Source organism: Bombina bombina, chromosome 1, assembly GCF_027579735.1.
Source record: "Bombina bombina isolate aBomBom1 chromosome 1, aBomBom1.pri, whole genome shotgun sequence".
NCBI classification, from domain to species: domain Eukaryota; kingdom Metazoa; phylum Chordata; class Amphibia; order Anura; family Bombinatoridae; genus Bombina; species Bombina bombina.
In genome coordinates, this window is record NC_069499.1 from 435,616,156 (window position 1) to 435,637,688 (window position 21,533).

Below are 21,533 nucleotides of genomic sequence, written 5' to 3' on the forward strand. Positions count from 1 at the left end.
GTGAAATCACCTGTATGTGTAAGTATGAGACAGCACCTGTGTGTTGTGTGAGAGTCTGCGAGGTCGTGGTAGCAATAACCAGCCACTTGTAATGGCTGGTTATTTAGCGCTCTACTTGTAATCTAGCCCTAAATGTGTTAATAAGCAAATTATTTGTGTAAATAATTTATAATACACATTTGTATAACTGCTAAGCTCTGGATAGATTTGTATGTTTCTGCCATTTTAGTCTTAGCTCCATGTATATTTTTTTTACTCTGACAGTTGCACACAACTGGGCCCATGGCAGATCTGGTGAAACTCTGTGCTCCTCCTTTGAGATCCGATGAACATGAAAAATATAACCTAATTTAAGAAGTATTCTATGCTTGGTTAATTTTAATTTCTTATATATCCTGGCAGAATTCATAGGACAGCATGACAGACTGACATGGGTAGAGCTAGTCTATGCATTTTTTTTAGATTCATTTGTTGAACTGTTTCTGTATGTGCCATGATTTATCTGGTTAGTTGTATACTGTCATGTTTATTATCAACAAAACCATAAAGATGAATAAATAAAAGTAAAAATACAAAACTACCGTCCTTAAGGGGGAACTGTGAAGCTTAGTAACGTAGCATGAAGCATTAAGTTTAGGAGTAAGTGGCATTTTGAATTCTAAAACACCACCACATACAGATTCAGACTCTTAGTCATCACAGAGACAGGAGATGTATATTAAAGGAATACGAAAACCAAAAAAATTATTTTGTGATTCAGACAGAGCATACAATTTTAAAAAGTTTCCAATTTACTTCATTCCCATTGTTTACAAAATTAAATTTGCATGATTCAGATAGGGCATGCAATTTTAAACAACTTTCCAATTTACTTTTATTATTAAATTTGCTTTGTTTCTTGGTATTCTTTGTTGAAAGCTAAACTTAGTTAAGTGCATATGCTAATTTCTAAGTCCTTGAAGGCTGCCTCTTATCTCGGTGCATTTTGACAGTTGTTCACAGCTAGACAGTGCTCGTTCATGTGTGTCATATAGGGAACATTGTGTTCACTCCCGTGGAGTTATTGATGAATCAGCACTAATTGGCTAAAATGCAAGTCTTTCAAAAGCACCGAGATAAGAGGCAGTCTGCAGAGGCTTAGATACAAGGTAATTGCAGCGGTAAACAGTATATTAATATAACCGTGTAGGTTATGCAAGCTGAGGAATGGGTAATAAAGGGATTATCTGTCTTTTTAAACAAAAATGTGGGTGTTGCCTGACCCTAACTCTGGCTTGCTGGTTTCTAAAAACACTGGCAAGCTAGGACACTTTATCTCAGGAGTGAGCACCAACTGATCTTATTAGTTATATATTAATTCCTACATGAATTTCCACTCTGTTAGCGTTAAAATGTAAGTTTTAACAAATATAAAAAATCAGGAATAGAAAACAGAATTTATGCTTACCTGATAAATTACTTTCTCCAACGGTGTGTCCGGTCCACGGCGTCATCCATAACTTGTGGGAATATTCTCTTCCCCAACAGGAAATGGCAAAGAGCACAGCAAAAGCTGTCCATATAGTCCCTCCTAGGCTCCGCCCACCCAAGTCATTCGACCGACGGACAGGAGAAAAAACAGGAGAAACCATAAGGTGCCGTGGTGACTGTAGTTAAAGAAAGAAATTAATCAAACCTGATTAGATGTGGATCGCAGATAGGTGGCAGGAATGATCCTCCACCCATTTTATGATTTTGGTCACTTCTCTCATCGCCAGGGAACTCCTTGTTCCCCCCTGATGGTTGATGTAAGCAACAGTCGTCATGTTGTCTGATTGGAATCTTATGAATCTGGCCTTTGCTAGTTGAGGCCAAGCCCTGAGAGTATTGAATATCGCTCTCAGTTCCAGAATGTTTATCGGGAGAAGAGACTCTTCCCGAGACCATAGCCCCTGAGCTTTCAGGGAGTCCCAGACCGCGCCCCAGCCCACTAGACTGGCGTCGGTCGTGACGATGACCCACTCTGGTCTGCGGAAGCTCATTCCCTGGGACAGGTGATCCTGGGTTAGCCACCAACGGAGTGAGTCTCTGGTCTTCTGATCTACTTGAATCACTGGAGACAAGTCTGTATAGTCCCCATTCCACTGTTTCAGCATGCACAGTTGTAATGGTCTTAGAAGAATTCGCGCAAAAGGAACTATGTCCATTGCTGCAACCATCAACCCTACTACTTCCATGCACTGAGCCATGGAAGGTCGTGGAACAGAGTAAAGAACTTGACAAGCGTTTAGAAGTTTTGACTTTCTGACATCTGTCAGGAAAATCTTCATTTCTAAAGAATCTATTATTGTCCCCAAGAAAGGAACTCTTGTCGACGGAGACAGGGAACTTTTTTCTATGTTCACTTTCCAACCGTGAGATCTGAGAAAGGCCAGAACGATGTCTGTGTGAGCCTTTGCCTTTGAAAGAGACGACGCTCCACGGTTGGAACTGGGTGTATCACTCCCATTTTTAACAGGTCTTCTACACAATGTAAGAATGCCTGTCTCTTTATTTGGTTTGAAGATAAGTGAGACATGTGGAACCTTCCCCTTGGGGGTAGTTCCTTGAATTCCAGAAGATAACCCTGAGAAACTATTTCTAGTGCCCAGGGGTCCTGAACATCTCTTGCCCAAGCCTGAGCAAAGAGAGAGAGTCTGCCCCCTACTAGATCCGGTCCCGGATCGGGGGCTACTCCTTCATGCTGTTTTGGTAGCAGCAGCAGGCTTCTTGGCCTGCTTACCCTTGTTCCAGCCTTGCATCGGTTTCCAAGCTGGTTTGGTTTGTGAAGCATTACCCTCTTGTCTAGAGGCTGCAGAGTTGGAGGCCGGTCCGTTCCTGAAATTGCGAAAGGAACGAAAATTAGACTTATTCTTGGCCTTGAAAGGCCTATCTTGTGGAAGGGCGTGGCCCTTACCCCCAGTGATGTCTGAGATAATCTCTTTCAATTCTGGCCCAAAAAGGGTTTTACCCTTGAAAGGGATATTAAGCAATTTTGTCTTGGAAGATACATCCGCTGACCAAGACTTTAGCCAGAGCGCTCTGCGCGCCACAATTGCAAACCCTGAATTTTTCGCCGCTAATCTTGCTAACTGCAAAGCGGCATCTAAAATAAAGGAATTAGCTAACTTAAGTGCGTGAATTCTGTCCATAACCTCCTCATACGGAGTCTCTCTACTGAGCGACTTTTCTAGTTCCTCGAACCAGAACCACGCTGCTGTAGTGACAGGAATAATGCACGAAATAGGTTGCAGGAGGTAACCTTGCTGTACAAAAATCTTTTTAAGCAAACCCTCCAATTTTTTATCCATAGGATCTTTGAAAGCGCAATTATCCTCGATAGGAATAGTAGTGCGCTTGGCTAGTGTAGAAACTGCCCCCTCTGCCATAAGTCCTTTCTGGGGTCAACCATAGGAAATAATTTCTTAAATATAGGAGGGGGGACAAAAGGTATGCCGGGCTTCTCCCACTCCTTATTCACTATGTCCGCCACCCGCTTGGGTATAGGAAAAGCGTCGGGGTGCACCGGAACCTCTAGGAACTTGTCCATCTTGCACAATTTTTCTGGAACGACCAGGTTGTCACAATCATCCAGAGTAGATAGCACCTCCTTAAGCAGTGCGCGGAGATGCTCTAATTTAAATTTAAATGTCACAACATCAGGTTCTGCCTGTTGAGAAATTCTACCTGAATCAGAAATTTCCCCATCTGACAAAACCTCCCTCATGGCCACTTCAGATTGGTGTGAGGGTATGACAGAGCAATTATCATCAGCGCCCTCCTGCTCTACAGTGTTTAAAACAGAGCAATCGCGCTTTCTCTGAAATGCAGGCATTTTGGATAAAATATTTGCTATGGAGTTATCCATTACTGCCGTCAATTGTTGCATAGTAACAAGCATTGGCGCGCTAGAAGTACTAGGGGTCTCCTGCGTGGGCAAAACGGGTGTAGACACAGAAGGAGATGATGTAGAACTATGTCTACTCCCTTCATCTGATGAATCATCTTGGGCAACTTTATTATCTGTGGCAGTACTGTCCTTACTTTGTTTGGACGCTATGGCACAATTATCACACAATTTTGAAGGGGGAGACACATTGGCTTCCATACATACAGAACATAGTTTATCTGAAGGCACAGACATGTTAAACAGGCTTAAACTTGTCAATAAAGTACAAAAACCGTTTTAAAACAAAACCGTTACTGTCTCTTTAAATTTTAAACAGGGCACACTTTATTACTGAATATGTGAAAACTATGAAGGAATTGTTCAAATTTAACCAAATTTTCACCACAGTGTCTTAACATTCAAAGCATTGAACCCCAAATTTCAGACCTTTAACCCTTAAAATGAGGAAACCGGAGCCGGTTACAGTTTTAACCCCTCTACAGTCCCAGCTACAGCCTTTGCTGCGACTTTACCAAACCCAGGGGGGTATACGATACCAAATGAAGCCTTCTAGGAACCTTTTCAACTACTTTCAGACCCACACACATGCAGCTGCATGTCCTGCTCTCAAAAGTAACTGCGCAGTAATGGCGCGAAAATGAGGCTCTGCCTACTACAGAGAAGGCCCTTCCTGACTGGGAAGGTGTCTAAACCAGTGCCTGACGTAAAAAAACGTTCCCCAAAGTTTATAAAGTGTGAATTTCAACATAAAGCTGTATAAAATGCCCAAATAAAGCAATCGATCTAGCCCATAAAAGTGTCTACCAGTTTTATAGCCCATATTAAGCCCTTTATTCTGTTTGAGACTAAGAAAATGGCTTACCGGTCCCCATGAGGGGAAATGACAGCCTTCCAGCATTACACAGTCTTGTTAGAAATATGGCTAGTCATACCTTAAGCAGAAATGTCTGCCAACTGTTTCCCGCAACTGAAGTTATCTCATCTCAACAGTCCTATGTGGAAACAGCAAACAATTTTAGTTACTGCTGCTAAAATCATATTCCTCTCACAAACAGAACTCTTCATCTTTTTCTGTTTCAGAGTAAATAGTACATACCAGCACTATTTTAAAATAACAAACTCTTGATAGTAGAATAAAAATCTACAACTAATCACCACATACTCTTCACCATCTCCGTGGAGATGCTGCTTGTTCAGCGGCAAAGAGAATGACTGGGGTGGGCGGAGCCTAGGAGGGACTATATGGACAGCTTTTGCTGTGCTCTTTGCCATTTCCTGTTGGGGAAGAGAATATTCCCACAAGTTATGGATGACGCCGTGGACCGGACACACCAATGTTGGAGAAATCATCTTTTAGACTGATTTTCCAAAACACTGCATGCAAGCACAATTAAAAAAAAGATTATACTATACTAACCAGGATCTCTTTATTTTGCAGTGTTGGGTTAAAATGTATAGTGGGAGTGCAAAACATAAAGGGACAGTAAAGTCAAAATAAAAATTTCACAATTCCAAAAAAGCAAGCAATTTTAAACAACTTTCCACTTTTTTTTTTTTTTAATCTAAATTGCTTCATTCTCTTTGTATTCTTTGTTGAAAAGCTTACCTAGGTAGGTTTAGGAGCAGCAATGCCCTACTGAGAGCTAGGTGAAGACTGGTGGCTGTACATATATGCTTCTTGTCACTGGCTCACCTGGTGTGGTCAGCTAGCACCCAGTAGTGGAATTCTGCTCCTTTAACAAAGGATACCAAGGAAATGAAGCAAATTTAATAATATAAGTAAATTGGAATATTGTTTAAAAATTGTAAGCTCTTTCTGAACCATATATAAAAAATGTGTGTTTCATGTCCCTTTAAGAAAAGATAGGTGCCCACGAATTCTCAATACGACAGGACTACCCCTTTTAATTCTTATAAAGGACCCAAAGCAAAAGTGTTTAAAACGTGTGTATGAAGTGGATTTACAGTGGAAAAGTGAGTTGAGAAGGACTCCAAGGGCTTTGTACGGTAAAACATAAAAACCTACATTACAAGTGAAGGGCAAAAATGTTAGCGCATATTACAAATTAGTTACTTTGTAACGTTCAGTCGATAGTCTAGTGCGCACACATGTACTATCCCTAACATAATAGGCTTCTATGGGCACGGGCAGTAAAATTGAGCTCTAAGCCAATGGAACGCAAAAGATCTGTTCAAGTTGTAATGTTTCTTCATTTAATTCTGGTTTATAATATTTAAATGCATTTTAAGCATAAAACAGTTTGCACATACAGTAATTTCAGGCAAAGACAGACACACACACACCTTTGACCACTTCCCAGTTCTGCCCTTTGTCATATACCTTATTAAACCATTGTTTCCTACTAATAAAGTCTAAATAAAACAAATATATTATTCCCATAGCATTTGCATGTGTTTTGTTATGCTGCTAATTACCAAGTGACAATCATGTACTTCAAGGTACAGTCTAGTATAAATTAAACTTTCATTATTCAGATAGGACTTTTAATTTTAATCAACTTTCCCATTTACTTTTATCATCAAATTTGCTTTGTTCTCTTGCTATTCTTAGTTTAAACTAAACATAGGTAGGCTCATATGCTAATTTCTAAGCCTTTGAGGGATGCCTCTTATCACAAGCTTTTTAAATCTCTTTTCAACACAAAGAGATAGAAAGTACACGTGGGCCATATAGATAACACTGTGTTCAGGCACAGGGGGTTATTTAAGATTTAGCACAAAACAATGCTAAATGTAAGACAATAGATAATAAACAGTCACAGTCATGTGATCAGGGGGCTGGAAGAAGGTTCCTAGATACAAGATAATCACAGAGGTAAAAAGTGTATTAATATAACTGTGTTGGTTATGCAAAACTGGGGAATGGGTAATAAAGGGATTATCTATCTTTTAAAACAATAACAATTCTATGGTTGACTGTCCCTTTCAGGTCTCAAAAAGCACTACATTTTAAAGCAAGCGAAGAGCACTTTTCGTGTCACCCATTACAATATAAGGAGCAGAAAAAAAATTCACACATGTTAAAATGCCTTGGTTAACATTTTTAACCATCCAGTAGCATTTCCAGATTGTGTGCTAGTCTTAGGAAGAATATGAGAACAAGATAACACACACAGATCTGTTGATTTCACTCCACTTGTAATCTAGGCCAAAATGTGTTTTTTAGAGTAAAAATGCAGCCTTTTTCTCCTGCTTCATAAGACAGTATGGGGGCCCACAACGGAATACTGCAAAGACAACGTACAGATTCCTTTTCAAATTAAAGTGAGAACATAAAGTATCTATCATATTTTTCCCAATTGAATAACCATACTGTTAAATACCTATACAATAAAAACATTTTTAATAAATACATTAAAAATGAATAGTGAATGTTATCATTTTCACAGTTTCAAAAAAATACTATTCATCTTATAAAATACATCATTTTCTTACCACAGATTTTCCAATAGACATCTGGATTTCTTTCAAAAATTCTAACTGTTGATCAGCATCTTGTAAATTCCCTTCTATAAGCTGACATCGAATAATGCCTATAGGAAAATACAAATATTGATATTTGTCATGTTTTGAGTTGTATCTTTTTCATACATCTAATGCTTGCATTACTTACAATAGGTACACAAACCTTTAAACAGACGTTCTAGTGTAAAAATAAAGTACTCTAGAGCATTAGATCATTTTAATTTCATGTACTGTGTGTTCAACCTTTACAAAGGGGTTAAATGCTTGAGCTTTGTTCCTGTACTTCACCAGATGAGGACATAGTTGGCAATTAAATGTGAAGCAGGCATACATGTGTATGCTTCAATCACTGGCTGTATCCTCATTTGTAAAAGAAAAGGGGTTGCCTGGATTGTGACTTTAACTAAATGTTTAAACCTAATCAAACAGAGCATTTTATTTTTAGACACCTATTAATATAAAAAATATCATGGACATTACTATGGAACTGACAAACACCCCCCCCCCCCACACACACACACACACACACACACTTCCTTTTCAGCTTTTACAGCTGCAACTTCTCTGGGAACGCTTTCCACAAGATTTTGGAGTGTGGCTGTGGCAATTTGTGCCCTGATGAGTGAGTTCAGGCACTGATGTTAGACAAGGAAGTATGGCCTGCTATCGGCATTCCAACTCAGCAAAAATTTGTTTAATGAGGAAGGGTTCAGGGCTCTGTGCAGGCCACTCCAGTAATTCCACATCAATCTCATCAAAACCATGCCTTCATGGTCCTTGTTTTGCATAAAATAACACAGCCATGCTGGAACAGGAAAGGGTAACAAAGTTAGAAGTACCCAATCGTCTAAAATGTCTTTGCATCCTGTAGCATTAAGATGACCCTTCACTGGAACTAAGGGGCTAAGTCCAAACCCTGAAAAACAGTCCCAAATCATTATACCTCCTCTACTAAACTTTAGGCACTATGACTGCAACAGTAGACACTAAGCACTCCAGTAGGTAGCATTCTCCTGCAATCAGCCACAAACACCTTCTTCCATCACACAGTCAGGCAGTGAAGTGTGGTAGTGTGCTTTACACCACTACAGCCGATACTTGGCATTACGCATGTTGATGTAAGACTTGTGTTCAGCTGCTTAGCCATAGAACTCATTTCATGAAGCTCCCAACTAAAATTTATTCTGCTGATGTTGCTTCCAGAGCCAGTTTGGAACTCTGTAGTGAGTGGTGCAACAGATGAAAGGCAATTTTTATGCTCCATTCATTTCAGCAATCTGCAGCCACTTGACAAAAACAGAAATTGATCTGGCAGATCTAGTACAGCAGGAATATTCACAAACTTGTAGCAAATATGGTATTCTATGACAGTGCCACATTTGAAATCACTGAAGTCTTCAGTATAACCTTTTGTAATGCCAATGCATGTCTAGGGAGATTTCATAGTTTTGCGCTGTATTTTATGCATCTCCTAGCAACTCCATATTGCGTAGATTAGTGTCCTTATATTAGCAGCAGTGGCATTTATATCAGACTGTCATCATAGCTATAACATTTTCTATTGTAAAAGCAGTATTGTGTAACTGAAGCCATTCTGTCTGCTTTAATATAGCTGAAGATGTAAGATGCAACACAAGATAAATAGCTCTCAGTGTGTGTGTGTGTGTGTGTGTGTATATACATACACACACACATATAATATATATATATATATATAGATATATATACACACATACATACACACACACACCTACATATGTGTATATATATCTATATATATATATATATCTGTATGTGTATATATATATATATATATATATATATATATATATATATATATATATATATATAAAAAAATTCAGTCCAAGTGTGTGCACTCTCACCAACCATCCACAAATGCCAGGGTGCTATAACGCTTGGTAACACTAATTTGAAATAAGCACTCACTGGACTTCAGCCAACTGTGACAACAAGTATATTCTTTAATGTGACATTTCAGGACACAAACAGTCCCTTCCTCTGACAAACAACAAGTGATCAAACCTAACCTTTTATTGGTCTCTGTGACCCTCCTCCTATTATTTAGCCAATCATAGCTGTCCTAGTATATAATCAATTAATGACATCATATGCCTGTGCTATACACATCGTTAAGTGTAAAATCATCAAATATTGTGAAAAGCATAAAGTGAATACATGTGTAATAAAACAATGGTGTAAACAAAATAAACATCAAGGTTGATCACCTCTGATCCCATCACAGAGGTTAATATAAGGAAACTATGTGAACTGTAAACAAACCCAATGTGTAACCAATAGGGAGCAGACCAATGGGAAGCTGAGAGCCTTGTCACACCCCTCCTGTGTGTTATCCTATATGATCACGTACAAAATACATACATACAGTTCCCATATCCGTCCAGTGGCTTATATGCATATGGAAGTTTACCGATATAATGTTTGGCAGATACATTGCCTGTCAGTAGACCCCCAAAAACATCAGGGGGTGTCATCTGTATTCATCACTCACTCTATATTGCCGCCCATAGGTGGGCGTGTGCAACCTGTCATATCAAATTACGCCTGTGCCAAGAAAAACTGTCTTTATTGCATTTGCATAAACCTGTCATCATTACAAAACACTAAATAAGTGTCTTCAGGATGTACCTAACATCTTTTCAGATGTCTACTGTAATCACTATTTAACATGTCATGAGAGTGTATAGCTGGTCATACAGCACCGCCTTCTCTGGGCGTGTAAAAATGTACAATGTAATGACCCATGTCTATCTCCCTGTATCAATGTATCAACGTTATTGGAAACAAAAACATCATCCTGGTCTCTGAATGATAGTACTTGGCTAATTTGAAAAACGAGAATATAAAGCGCACTCGCCACTCAGTATCAATGTATGGCGATGATTGCCATGGCAACCTCACACAACACAATTCTCAAGCTGTGTGGTGTATAGACGAAAGAAACGCACATGTAACAACATAATTATGTTTAGCAAAGGTTATATTGGCAAATGAGCACAACAACACACCCAAGTTGTATAATATCTAGCCGGATTATAAAGCGCACTCACAACAAAATACTCATGTGTGACATAGGTTACCCTGGCAACACAGCACATCAGCACCCGCAAGTAGTATAGTATGACATCAAATAAGCCCATATGTCTATGTTAATTTTTATTGCAGATCTAAAACCAGCTACAACAGTATAAAGCCACCTATGGAGGAGCACCAAAATTATCAGTAATCAAATTATCACAAATCAGCCCATATTCTTGGCATTAACCTTATATCTACGTATAACTAAATAATAATAGTACCTAAAATACCCCTCGTAGGTAGACACGAAACTAACCTGTCAAATGTATAATACATGATAAGCCACCAATCGGGGCATATCGACACCAATGTGCATATCCTTTAAGGTATAAACCTATTTTAATTAATTTACTTATCTGTATAATCTATACTATATAGTCACCATGAGTGAATGTGTATAAACTCAAAAGCCAACCTGTTATGACATGACCAACATAAATCAAAACACCGAACTGTGAAGTCAATAACAAGTCAGCACTATCATGTTAAAGGTACATAACTCAAAGTGAATGAGATGGGATCATAGGTGATCTATAAAAATTAAACACCAAGATGTGTGAAGAATGTTAACATTAAAAATATTTTAAAACAACAACATATATACCTATTCACTATTAATCAAAGAGATACATTAAAGCCCCATTCGCATTATTGGAACAACAATATTAGGAAACGTCCCCTGCACATCAAACCCACTCATATAAAAAATCATGGACTCTCATGACACCATATATACATGCACATGCACACACATATACACACATATATATATATATATATATATATATATATATATATATACACACACACACACACACACATATACACACTACACACACCTCGGCTGGGAACCGAGGATTTGCAGACTCCCACAGCAGTAGCAGCGCTACCTTGGTTGTGATATACAACATGCATATTAACAGGATTTACACGAAAAAATAATAATCAAAAAAGAAACCGAGACATTTGTGTCTATATTGGAATTGGAACCACAGACAGGGGGAGCTAGATTGCGATGGAGGTTTAGATTGAGAAGAAGAGGATCGGAGGTTTCTATTTGGGTTTTCTTCTGACAAGAGAGGCCGGGTTAATTGCTGTTATAGCTCCTGTTTGAGAGACAGAAATATGGGATTCTTAAAAAGGGACAGTCAACATCAGAATGTTTGTTGTTTAAAAAGGTATATAATCCTTTTATTACCCACTCCCCAGTTTTGCATAACCAACACAGTTAGCCTCTGCAAACTCCCCCTTATTTCAGTTCTTTTGACAGACTTGCATTTTTAGCCAATGAGTGCTTACTCCTAGGAGATTCACGTGCCTGAGCTCAATGTTGTCTATATGAAACACATGAACTAATGCCCTCTACTGGTGAAAAACTGTCAAAATGCTTTCAGAGTAGAGGCAGCCTTCAAGGTCTATAAAAATTAGCATATGAACCTCCTAGGTTTAGCTTTCAACTAAGAATACCAAGAGAACAAAGCAAAATTGGTAATAAAAGTAAATTGGAAAGTTGTTTAAAATGGCATGCCCTATTTAAATCGTGAAAGTTTTTTTTTACTTGACTGTCCCTTTAATGACCAACGCTTGCTGAATGTCTTAGGCCCCCATCTTATTTCCCCCCCCCCCCCTTTTACCTTAAGATGTTGGTTGACATGTATATATTTTTGGTCTTGCCCTTGGAATCTAACGGCAAAAAACACGAGAGAGGAGGAAACGGGTAAGGAGTACTCCTTAGCTTGAGAAGCAGAGGGTTTATTCCCCTTGACATTGGAAGCCCTGTCAGATTCCGAGCCCTTTGCTTACCAGGAATCGGATACATCACTTTATGTTAATGCTGGCTACACCACGGGCCTTTGTTGTTAACTAGTGGCCTGATAAGCGATCTCATATTGCAGTGATGCTGTGTAGCTATTGGGAGTTCATTTTATTTATACAATTCCACACAGCTGAACATGGGTTGTGGCAAAATATTTGACAGGCCCGGCTGTCACCGTCCAAACTGAAATAGCCCTGCACCTGTCAGGTTATTTAGTCAGTACATTTATTTTACTGTTTGTTTTTTTCTCATTTTTATTCTGATGAAAAATAATTCCATGTCATATCATAAATGGTATGTACACACCACAGGCCTCCCCTACACTGTTGCAGAATAGTTGCTCTAATAGGAGAACTCACATTGCAGGGTAGTTGTATACACCTGGATTTTATTTTATTTATTGTCATTTCAGTTAAGGGATAATACATTGACAAACCTTGTCAATTTCAAGCATCTCTTACAGTATTTTCTTTATAGTGATTCTCCAGTTACTGGGTTTCTGCAGTTTGTATGATAAAGAAATATCTATATTTTTATATTTTTGGGTACACAACATCTTTTGTTGCAGAGTAATGTCCTGATATAGATAACTCATTGAAGGGATGCAGTGTCCTTTTCCAGGGTACCTGTGTATTTATTTATAACAGCCAAACTGTTTAGAGTGAGCTTTGAGACCAGTGGTGTACTGTCTACCAGTGCTCTATTCAAAATAAAGGAGAGAGGTATAGGAGAAGAGAGATGGGAATTTAAAATGAATACAGGTAGGAATGGGTAGACTAAGTTTGACAGCATTACTGTCAATGCACAGAACTAGTAAAACAACAAATGAGAGCCTTCTGTACAAGTGGCTGCAAGTTGCTGATAAACATTTACTATCATAAACACAAAAGGCATAAAAAAGAACTGTAAAATGTCAGATACGAAGTGAGAAAGTTGTTTAATTTACACAACTTGGCTAAAGCTTAGCAAATTGAGATAACTGCACTTGGAGAACCTTGTTAGCATCTTCTTGTACTTCCTTGCCTGCTAGCGCCCCCCTATGGCAATCCATTCTCCCCTTGATAATATCACCGCCCCCCAGTGCGCAATACAGCCCACTTTGGTAACCAGTAAAATTATAGAAAAAAATATTTTAAAATAATTTTCAGTTTCGGTTTTCGGCCAAGAGCATACTAAATTTTCGGTTTCTGTCCAGAATTTTCAATTTGGTGCATCCCTAGTGCAAACATGAAAAAAGCCTTGTTCCATCTGCATACATGAATATCAGTCAAGTCAAACTTTTTAATTAAAAATGAAAATGTGCAACATTTTGATCTCACAATTAGATATAAGTTATGCTCAAGTATTATTGAATCATATAATGAAATAATGTAATTTTCTATGTAATTCTGACTTGGTACATTTCATGAAATAAAGTTTAAAAAGTCAGTTTGCTATCTAATAACTGCTAAACATGTATCAACAAACATTTTCTGCTGAAAAGTATAGCTACAGTGTATCTTACCAGTCAGTGCAGAGAGGCTAGTTTCATCAAGAGTCATTGCTGTCTTGTACCACTTTATAGCTTCTTTAACTTTCCCTTGTAATAAATGTTGAAAGCCAAGTTCTGTGGCAATTTCTGCATCATGAGAGGCCAAGCTGAACGCACGTTCTACTAAGGTTAGAGTTTGTTGAAGGATCAGCAGATTACGGTCACACTAGAAAAAATAAGAAGAAAAATGCAGTTAAATATAAATCAGTATAAAAGATTTTCTTCAAAACAGCTTTGTCCCGGATTACAGGTTCACACCAAAACCTGTAGATGTATACCCAGCATTTGCTTTTTAGTAGGTTGTGTAAGAAAATAAAAATTGGTACAGTTGTAGCAGCAATACAGGAAATAGACTGACAGACGGGATATCTGAAGTATGTCTTGCACATAAAGGAAAGTAACAGAAGGCAATAAGTGTTTCTAAGGATAAAAAATTGAATATTTTAAAAAGGTACAGTTTGGTTCTAACCAATATTACATTCATAACTACAATACATAAAAAGACAACATAAGGTACGCAATTAATTTCCCTTTTCTATATAGAAAGAAATACATTTTAATAGAGGTTAATTTAAAACATTTGCCTAATTCACATTTTGCTTCATCAAATTAATGCAATTTAACTGAAACATTGAAATGACACACGGTCTTGACACCAACAGCCCAATTATTGTTTTTGATTTGGGTCCTACACTTGAAATAATATCAATGCTATAAAGACTGAATATAATAACTTTGGTCCCAGAAACTCCACCCTGAAATATATAGATCAGTGGTGGGAAGCTGGCCGCATTCTGATGATTCTCACATGCCCCCTTTCCATCCCACCATTTTAGGCCAGTATGTCCTATTTTTACCACTGGAAAATATTTATCTTATATTAGCTACATAAACACCTATATTCATATTCAGTTACCCTTTTCCATACTTTTTTTTTTTATTTGACAGCTTTTTTTCTTTTTTTTTTTATATTCTTTTTGTATAGCCTCTATAAGTACTCACTGCACTTCTGATATTGTGGTTACACTGTAACAAATGTGTGATGGAAAATATTTTTAAAAACAATACATTTTTAGGCTTCATAACAATCTATATGTAACAAACATTGTTTACATTTGAGATCAGATTTAAACTTACCATTCTGCTGAAAGCCAACGACATGCCATAGTAGAGTTTTGAATTGTGAGGTTCAAAATGATCTAAAGCCTTTATCAAGTCACCCAGCTTCGAAGAAGCCTATAAATAAATTATTATAGGTTCAATATTTTCTGCAAGAACTTTATTTTCAGCATGGATCCCACAAAAATAAAATAGTATGAATTAACTGTGTGCCCCATTTAACCATTTATGAATTAATACCAAGGCTTAAATATTAGGTCCTGGCAGATATCCCTATTATGGTTTTATTTCTAGAATTTAATAAAAGTTATTCCAACATTTACATATCTACCTGCTAGTAACTATTTCTTACAATACATTTCATACAATTAGTAAACTAAATGCATTGTTTATAAAACATAATTTTTCCCAAATACATTTTCCTCATTGGATTGGTTTGCCACCTTAAAGCACATCTATACAGTGCTCTATATAACCTTCTGAATGCTAATTAAGTTTATTTTCAAATAAAGTGAAAAAAATAATACGTGCCTCATGGACATTTCCTTCCCTGCATAAATAGTGAAGTGCCAGCATTCTCAGGGCTTCCAGATTATGGCTGTCCTTCTGCAACAACCTGTACAAAATTATTATTACAAGATAAGTGCAAAAACATGGTAATCAAACATATTTTAAATGTATATATAAAATGTATAAAATCAATGACAGTATATGAGAGTCCCTATTGATTAAGTAGTTTTCCATGCCCACTTGGAAGTGAAACTTCGTGTCTAGCTCCTGTCATTCTATAATGACACTACAGTAATGTCCCAGTTGTAAAATAATTCTACCAAAAAAAGCAACACTGGATACAAAAAGGTTAAATTCATAAAATGTATAACATTTTGCCAGGATCTGAAATAAGCAGTTTTTCTAAATTCTCTAGACTGGCAGAATGGGAAATGATGTACACATTTACAGCTATTCTGTAGCAGAGGACTATCCTGCTGTTTGAAACCACTTACTAAACTGTCTGCAAAAGAATCCTGACAGGGAGGACCGTTGAACTCTGCGTACCGAGTGTACTTAAGAGCAGAGGACCATCTGGACGTATCCGTTAAAAATACTTGTGCAAGTAAGTCACCTTGGGATCCGGAAACCGGATGACGTCATTAACGGGGATCAGAGGAGAAGTCACAGTGTCGAGTCAGGTGAGACAGCCGACAAAGAGACACGCAGAGGAGGTAAGAAAGCCTCATAGCTTCACCTAGTGTTTGAGACTTTTTGCTATTGCTAACATGGAGACAAGAGAGAAGGTGAGAGAGCCTCTCTACACCACAGCTGTTATCGAAGGTCAGGTGAGAACGCTGACAGCCGGAGACACACAATTCTTTTTGGGGAATCCATTCCTTTGTTAAAACAAACAGCTCTAATTATCAAAGACTAATTTTTGGGGATCCCCGAAAGATACATTTTTATTGCCAAGCACATGTAATGGGAACTATGTTTTAAAAAACTCCAAGCATTGAACATTATTGCTGTTAAATTGATTTGGATACCATTAACTAAGATTGAGTTTTTGGAGTCTTATAGGCTCACAGTCATTTGCCTAAACATATACGGTTGAAAGAGTGAAGTTTATATTGAAGTGTGAATGGTATTTTAGTTATGTTTTTAACGGATGTGATTTTGAGGAGTGTATTTTAAGTTTATGAAATATAACAATTGTTATTATTCTATTATTCTAACCTTGCTAACATCGCTTTAGTAGTGTTTCACAGATATTAAGGTGTACACACATATCTATATATCCTACAGCTCTAAGCGCCTACTACACCCATTGTTTAATTTATTGGATTCCAAAAAAGTAAAATTTTTTGACTGCCTAGGAAATCCTAGGTTCAATGCAGGGGATTTGCACCACCCTAGATCTGCGGAGTGGTGCCCCTCTTCTAACATTGCGGATTTTATCGATTTCCAGCTTCGTCAACCCTTAAAAAGGGATTCTAGAAATAAAATGAGGGCTGAATGCCCTAGACCTATTCTCCCAAACAATGCTAGTTCTACTCCTGAAGTAGATCCAAAAATGTTAAAATGTATAGGTTCCCCAGGCTTTAAATTAAAGAAAGGGATGGAAAGGGATTGAAAAATTTGTCAGGACAAAATGTTAGACACTATTGGCCCATTAGCAAAACTTTTTGATTTGTCCAAACAAGCCGTGTATGACAATTCTTTATTAGACCCTATCATTGTCAGAGAATGGCTTCAGAGAATGCTCAGCTTTTTGGGAAACGCCAACTCTGCTATGTACACTGAACGTAGGCGCAATATTCTTAAGACGTATTGACCCCAGAGTGTGTGATTTCGCAATAAACGAAATTCATACAGATACAAATGGTCTTTTATTTGGAGACACATTCATTAAAGAACTAAATAGCTATGTAAACACTTTCTCCAATTTAAATAAAGTGCAAACTTTCATGAAAAAGATATTCCATCAGGATCGTTTTTCTGAACAGGCTGGGAAAGGTAGAGGCCGCTTTCCCGGCCGTGCTTCATACCCAAATAGGTCTCAATTTTCCCATCAATCTCAAAGACAATACTAAAACCCAATCTCTTCAGGCTTCTTCCCATTCAGAGGAAGATTTTGGAACCCAAGGTTTCAACGTTCAAGGCAAAGATCCCGATCCTCTCAAGGTAAAATTTTCTTTTCCTCCCTCTCGGGTTTCTTCCCAAAACATAGTAGGAGGCAGATTATCTCTTTTCACACACAATTGGAACATGATCACCACAGATCAATGGGTTCTTCACACTGTTTCAGGTCTTTTTATAGATTTTATTTCTCCTCCGGTCAAAATTCTTTTCCTCTTCCAATAAAGTTTTCAGATTCAGACAGAATTTTAGTTCAAAAAGAAATTTCAAACCTTTTAGCAAAACAAGCAATAGAACCAGCTTCAGATCCCAAAAATTGTTTTCTCAGCAATCTTTTTCTCGTAAAAAAGAAAAATGGTCAATTTCGCCCAGATATAAATTTAAGATCTCTAAATGCCTTCGTAGTCTATCAACATTTCAAAATGGAAGGTATTCATCTTCTCAGAGATTGTCTTCTAGACAATGATTTCCTAGTCAGATTAGATCTGACAGATGCTTATTTCACTGTTCCGGTAGCTCAAGATCACAGGAAATTTCTTACCTTCATTTGGGAAGGAAAAACTTGGAGTTTCAATTGCATGCCTTTCAATTTATCTTCAGCTCCTTTGATTTTCACCAAGCTAATGAAACCTATAATTACTTGGCTTCGTCTTCGAGGTGTTCGTCTCATCATCTATTTAGACGATATTTTGATTATGAATCAAAATTCGGTCATTTTGAGTTCACAACTCCATCTTACTATTTATATTCTATAAAATTTAGGTTTCTTAGTCAACAAAGAGAAATCTATTCTTTCACCAACCAAATCTCTAATCTTTTTAGGTTTTCAAATAGATACATTGAAGTCTACACTCAGCCTTCCCAGAGAGAAAATAGTGAATATCAAGAAAGAGATTTCAAAAACTCTTTCTTTATCTTTAGTTCCCATCAGGACTATAGCCAGAATAGTTGGGTTACTCTCATCCTCTATTCAGGTTATTTTCCCTGCTCCTCTTCATTACAGGGAACTTCAACGTCTAAAAAATTTTCATCTTCAGAAGGGTCTGTCATATTCCCATCTAATTCCTCTTTCTTCAGAAGCCAAAGAGGAACTTTCATGGTGGCTCTCCCATATAGAAGCTTGGAACTGGAGAGCCATTTTTGAGAAAACTCCGGATTTAATTATAGAATCCTATGCCATTCGTTCGGGCTGGGGAGCTCGTTGTGGTCCTTCAATCACAGGAGGAAAATGGTCTTCAGAAGAAAAACGTTTTCACATCAACTACTTAGAACTTTTGGCAGGTTCTTTTGCAGTCAAAAGTTTTGTCAAAGATTCTTTGCCCGTGTCCATTTTACTCAGAATGGACAATATTTCTGCAGTTCGTTATTTGAATCGTCTCAGTGGTACAAAATCGAGAGATTTATCGATTATTACGAAAGAATTCATTCATCTTTGCTTGGACAGAAATATTTCTGTCAAGGCAGAATACATTCCAGGCCTATCCAATGTCGCAGCGGACTGGGGTTCTCGATATCTGACAGATTCCAGCGATTGGAAACTTCATCATCAAGTTTTTCATTCGCTTCAATCTCTCAGAGGTCCCTTTTCGATGGAACTGTTTGCTTCGAGACTGAATTTTCAAATTCGTCCATATTTCAGTTGGCGTCCAGATCCAGATGCTTTGGCGATCGATGCATTTCTCCACCCCTGGCCTCTTCAAACAGCTTATGCGTTTCCCCCTTTTTCAATGATTCAGAGAACTATATCGGTAGTCTGTCGGGATCTCCTTTCAATTCTCCTAATCACTCCCCTGTGGCCATCTCAACCTTGGTACCCATCTCTTCTAGAATTGTCTGTCAACCATCCTGTTCTTCTTCCTGTTTTTCCTCTACTTTTGTCAGATCCAGAAGGTCATCCTCACGATCTTATCCTCCAAGGGTCTCTTCGTCTCATGGTCAATTTCGGGCAATCCTCATCTCTCCAAGGTTTATCACAGCAAGCTAAGGAACTCCTTCAAGATTCATTGGCCCCTGGGACCAAAAAATGCTACTTTTCCGCATGGTCCAGATGGTCTCGCTTGTGCATGGAAAGAAACTTGGATCCCCTTTCAGTGGATATAACTTTTATTATTAACTTCCTTACATCTCTTTTTGATTCAGGATTAGCTTACAGAACTATCAATGTCTCTAGGTCAGCTATTTCTGCTAAACATTCTTTTATTAATAATTTTCCGGTAGGTCAACACCCCTTAATTTGCAAATTAATGAAAGCAATTAAACTTAAAAGACCTCCAGCTCCTAAATATTCTTCCTTCTGGGACATTGAGCTTATATTCTCTCTTTTTAAATCTTGGCCTTCAAATGAATTCCTATCCTTGAAACAACTTTCTGCTAAAATAGCTACCCTTTTATGTTTAATTTATTTTCGTAGAGTTTCTGATGTCAGAGTTTTAGATTTTAATTCTAAACGTTTTACCCCTGAAGGTGTTACTTTCTTTATTTCTAAAAGAACTAAATCTTTTTCAACCTCCATATTCTATCCTTATTTACCTTCTGAACCTTTTCTTTGTGTGGTTGTATGCCTCAAAGAGTATGAACGCAGAACTGCTCTTTTTCATACTTCTGCTTCTAATCAACTTTTGTTATCCTTTATTCCTCCTCATTATCCTGTATCCTCTACTTCTATAGCTAGGTGGGTTAAATGGGTTATGAGTGAAGCTGGTATTGATGTATCTTTTTCTGCTCACTCTGTTAGAGGATCAGCCGCTTCTAAAGCATTTTTGAAAGCTGCTACCCTTCAACAAATTTTGGATGCAGCTCACTGGTCTTCTGATTCTATTTTTAAACAATTTTATTTTAAACCCATTGAACATGCCTCGCTTAATTTATTTTGTTAGTTGCTTTAAACTAGCAAAATATAAGTCTCTGGTCTTGTAATAAAATTCGGATTATCCTAAGTTATGAAGGTATAATCTAGTTTTTATTAAAGACACAGAGACGAGTATTTTCCCTCCTCTATATTATATTTTATATTTTCCCACCCTTTTATTTGTTTTAATATATTACTAATATTGACTGTTTCTACTCTTCATTGGTATTTGTTGCCTTTCCGTCTGGAGCTATTTCTTCATGATGGACTTTTTGTTTCCTTCTCCAGTTGCAAAGAAAGAGGATGTATTACTGTGTATTGGACAGTTTATAGGACTCATTATCAACCTGATTGGCTATGTAGTTTTAGTTTAATCAGTTCTCCATTCCTATTGGTCACTGATCTGTTATTTGTTTTACTGTCTCCTTTTCAAAATTTGACAGTTATTTGTATTTATTATGTATACTTTTAAAAACTGCATTTAAGTAGTAAAGAAAGAGAATGCAAAATACTCGTCTCTGTGTCTTTAATAAAATCTATATTATACCTTCATAACTTAGGATAATCCGAATTATACAGAGACTTTGTTCTCCTGGTAACAGACTTGCAGACATTACTTTCAAAACCAAGGTTTGACAGTCAGTCTCATACAGTTACCATAATGAATTTAAAATTATGATTATCGTGTTAATGAAAAGTGTACGTTTCTCTATTTTTCCACGTGACCTTCCATATTTTTTTTTTTTAAAAAACAACTAAGTCTTACACACTTAACCTTTAAACAATTACACTAACAATAATCTGAATAAGTATAAAATAAAACATTACAGGGTGATCCTCTACCTAGCCTTTATTCCTATCTCCCCTCCCTTAGCCTAAACTGTTTCCTAAAATACAGTACTCCATTCCCCCCTGAGCTGCGCCTCCACAAAGATCTTGTGATGCTGGAAGGGTCTCAACACTTGCTGTTGCTGGCTTGGGGGAAGGCTCATTATCAAACTTTGCCATTTATTTCGAAAATGTCTCAGTCTACGCTTAGTGTCCAGAGTAGTGTCAA

At 37.5% G+C, this 21,533-nt stretch overlaps 1 protein-coding gene across 1 annotated transcript in view; it reads right to left on the minus strand.

Annotated features, from left to right (window-relative positions):
• Nucleotides 1-21,533, minus strand: part of TTC21B (tetratricopeptide repeat domain 21B) — a 397,674-nt gene that overhangs the window by 337,689 nt on the left and 38,452 nt on the right. Inside the window, exons 7-10 of the mRNA XM_053698392.1 lie at nucleotides 15,529-15,613; nucleotides 15,016-15,114; nucleotides 13,852-14,044; nucleotides 7,385-7,482 (exon numbers count right to left, since the gene is read on the minus strand). Of these exons, the coding sequence (XP_053554367.1) occupies nucleotides 7,385-7,482; nucleotides 13,852-14,044; nucleotides 15,016-15,114; nucleotides 15,529-15,613 (475 nt within the window). The remainder of the gene's footprint in view (nucleotides 1-7,384; nucleotides 7,483-13,851; nucleotides 14,045-15,015; nucleotides 15,115-15,528; nucleotides 15,614-21,533) is intronic.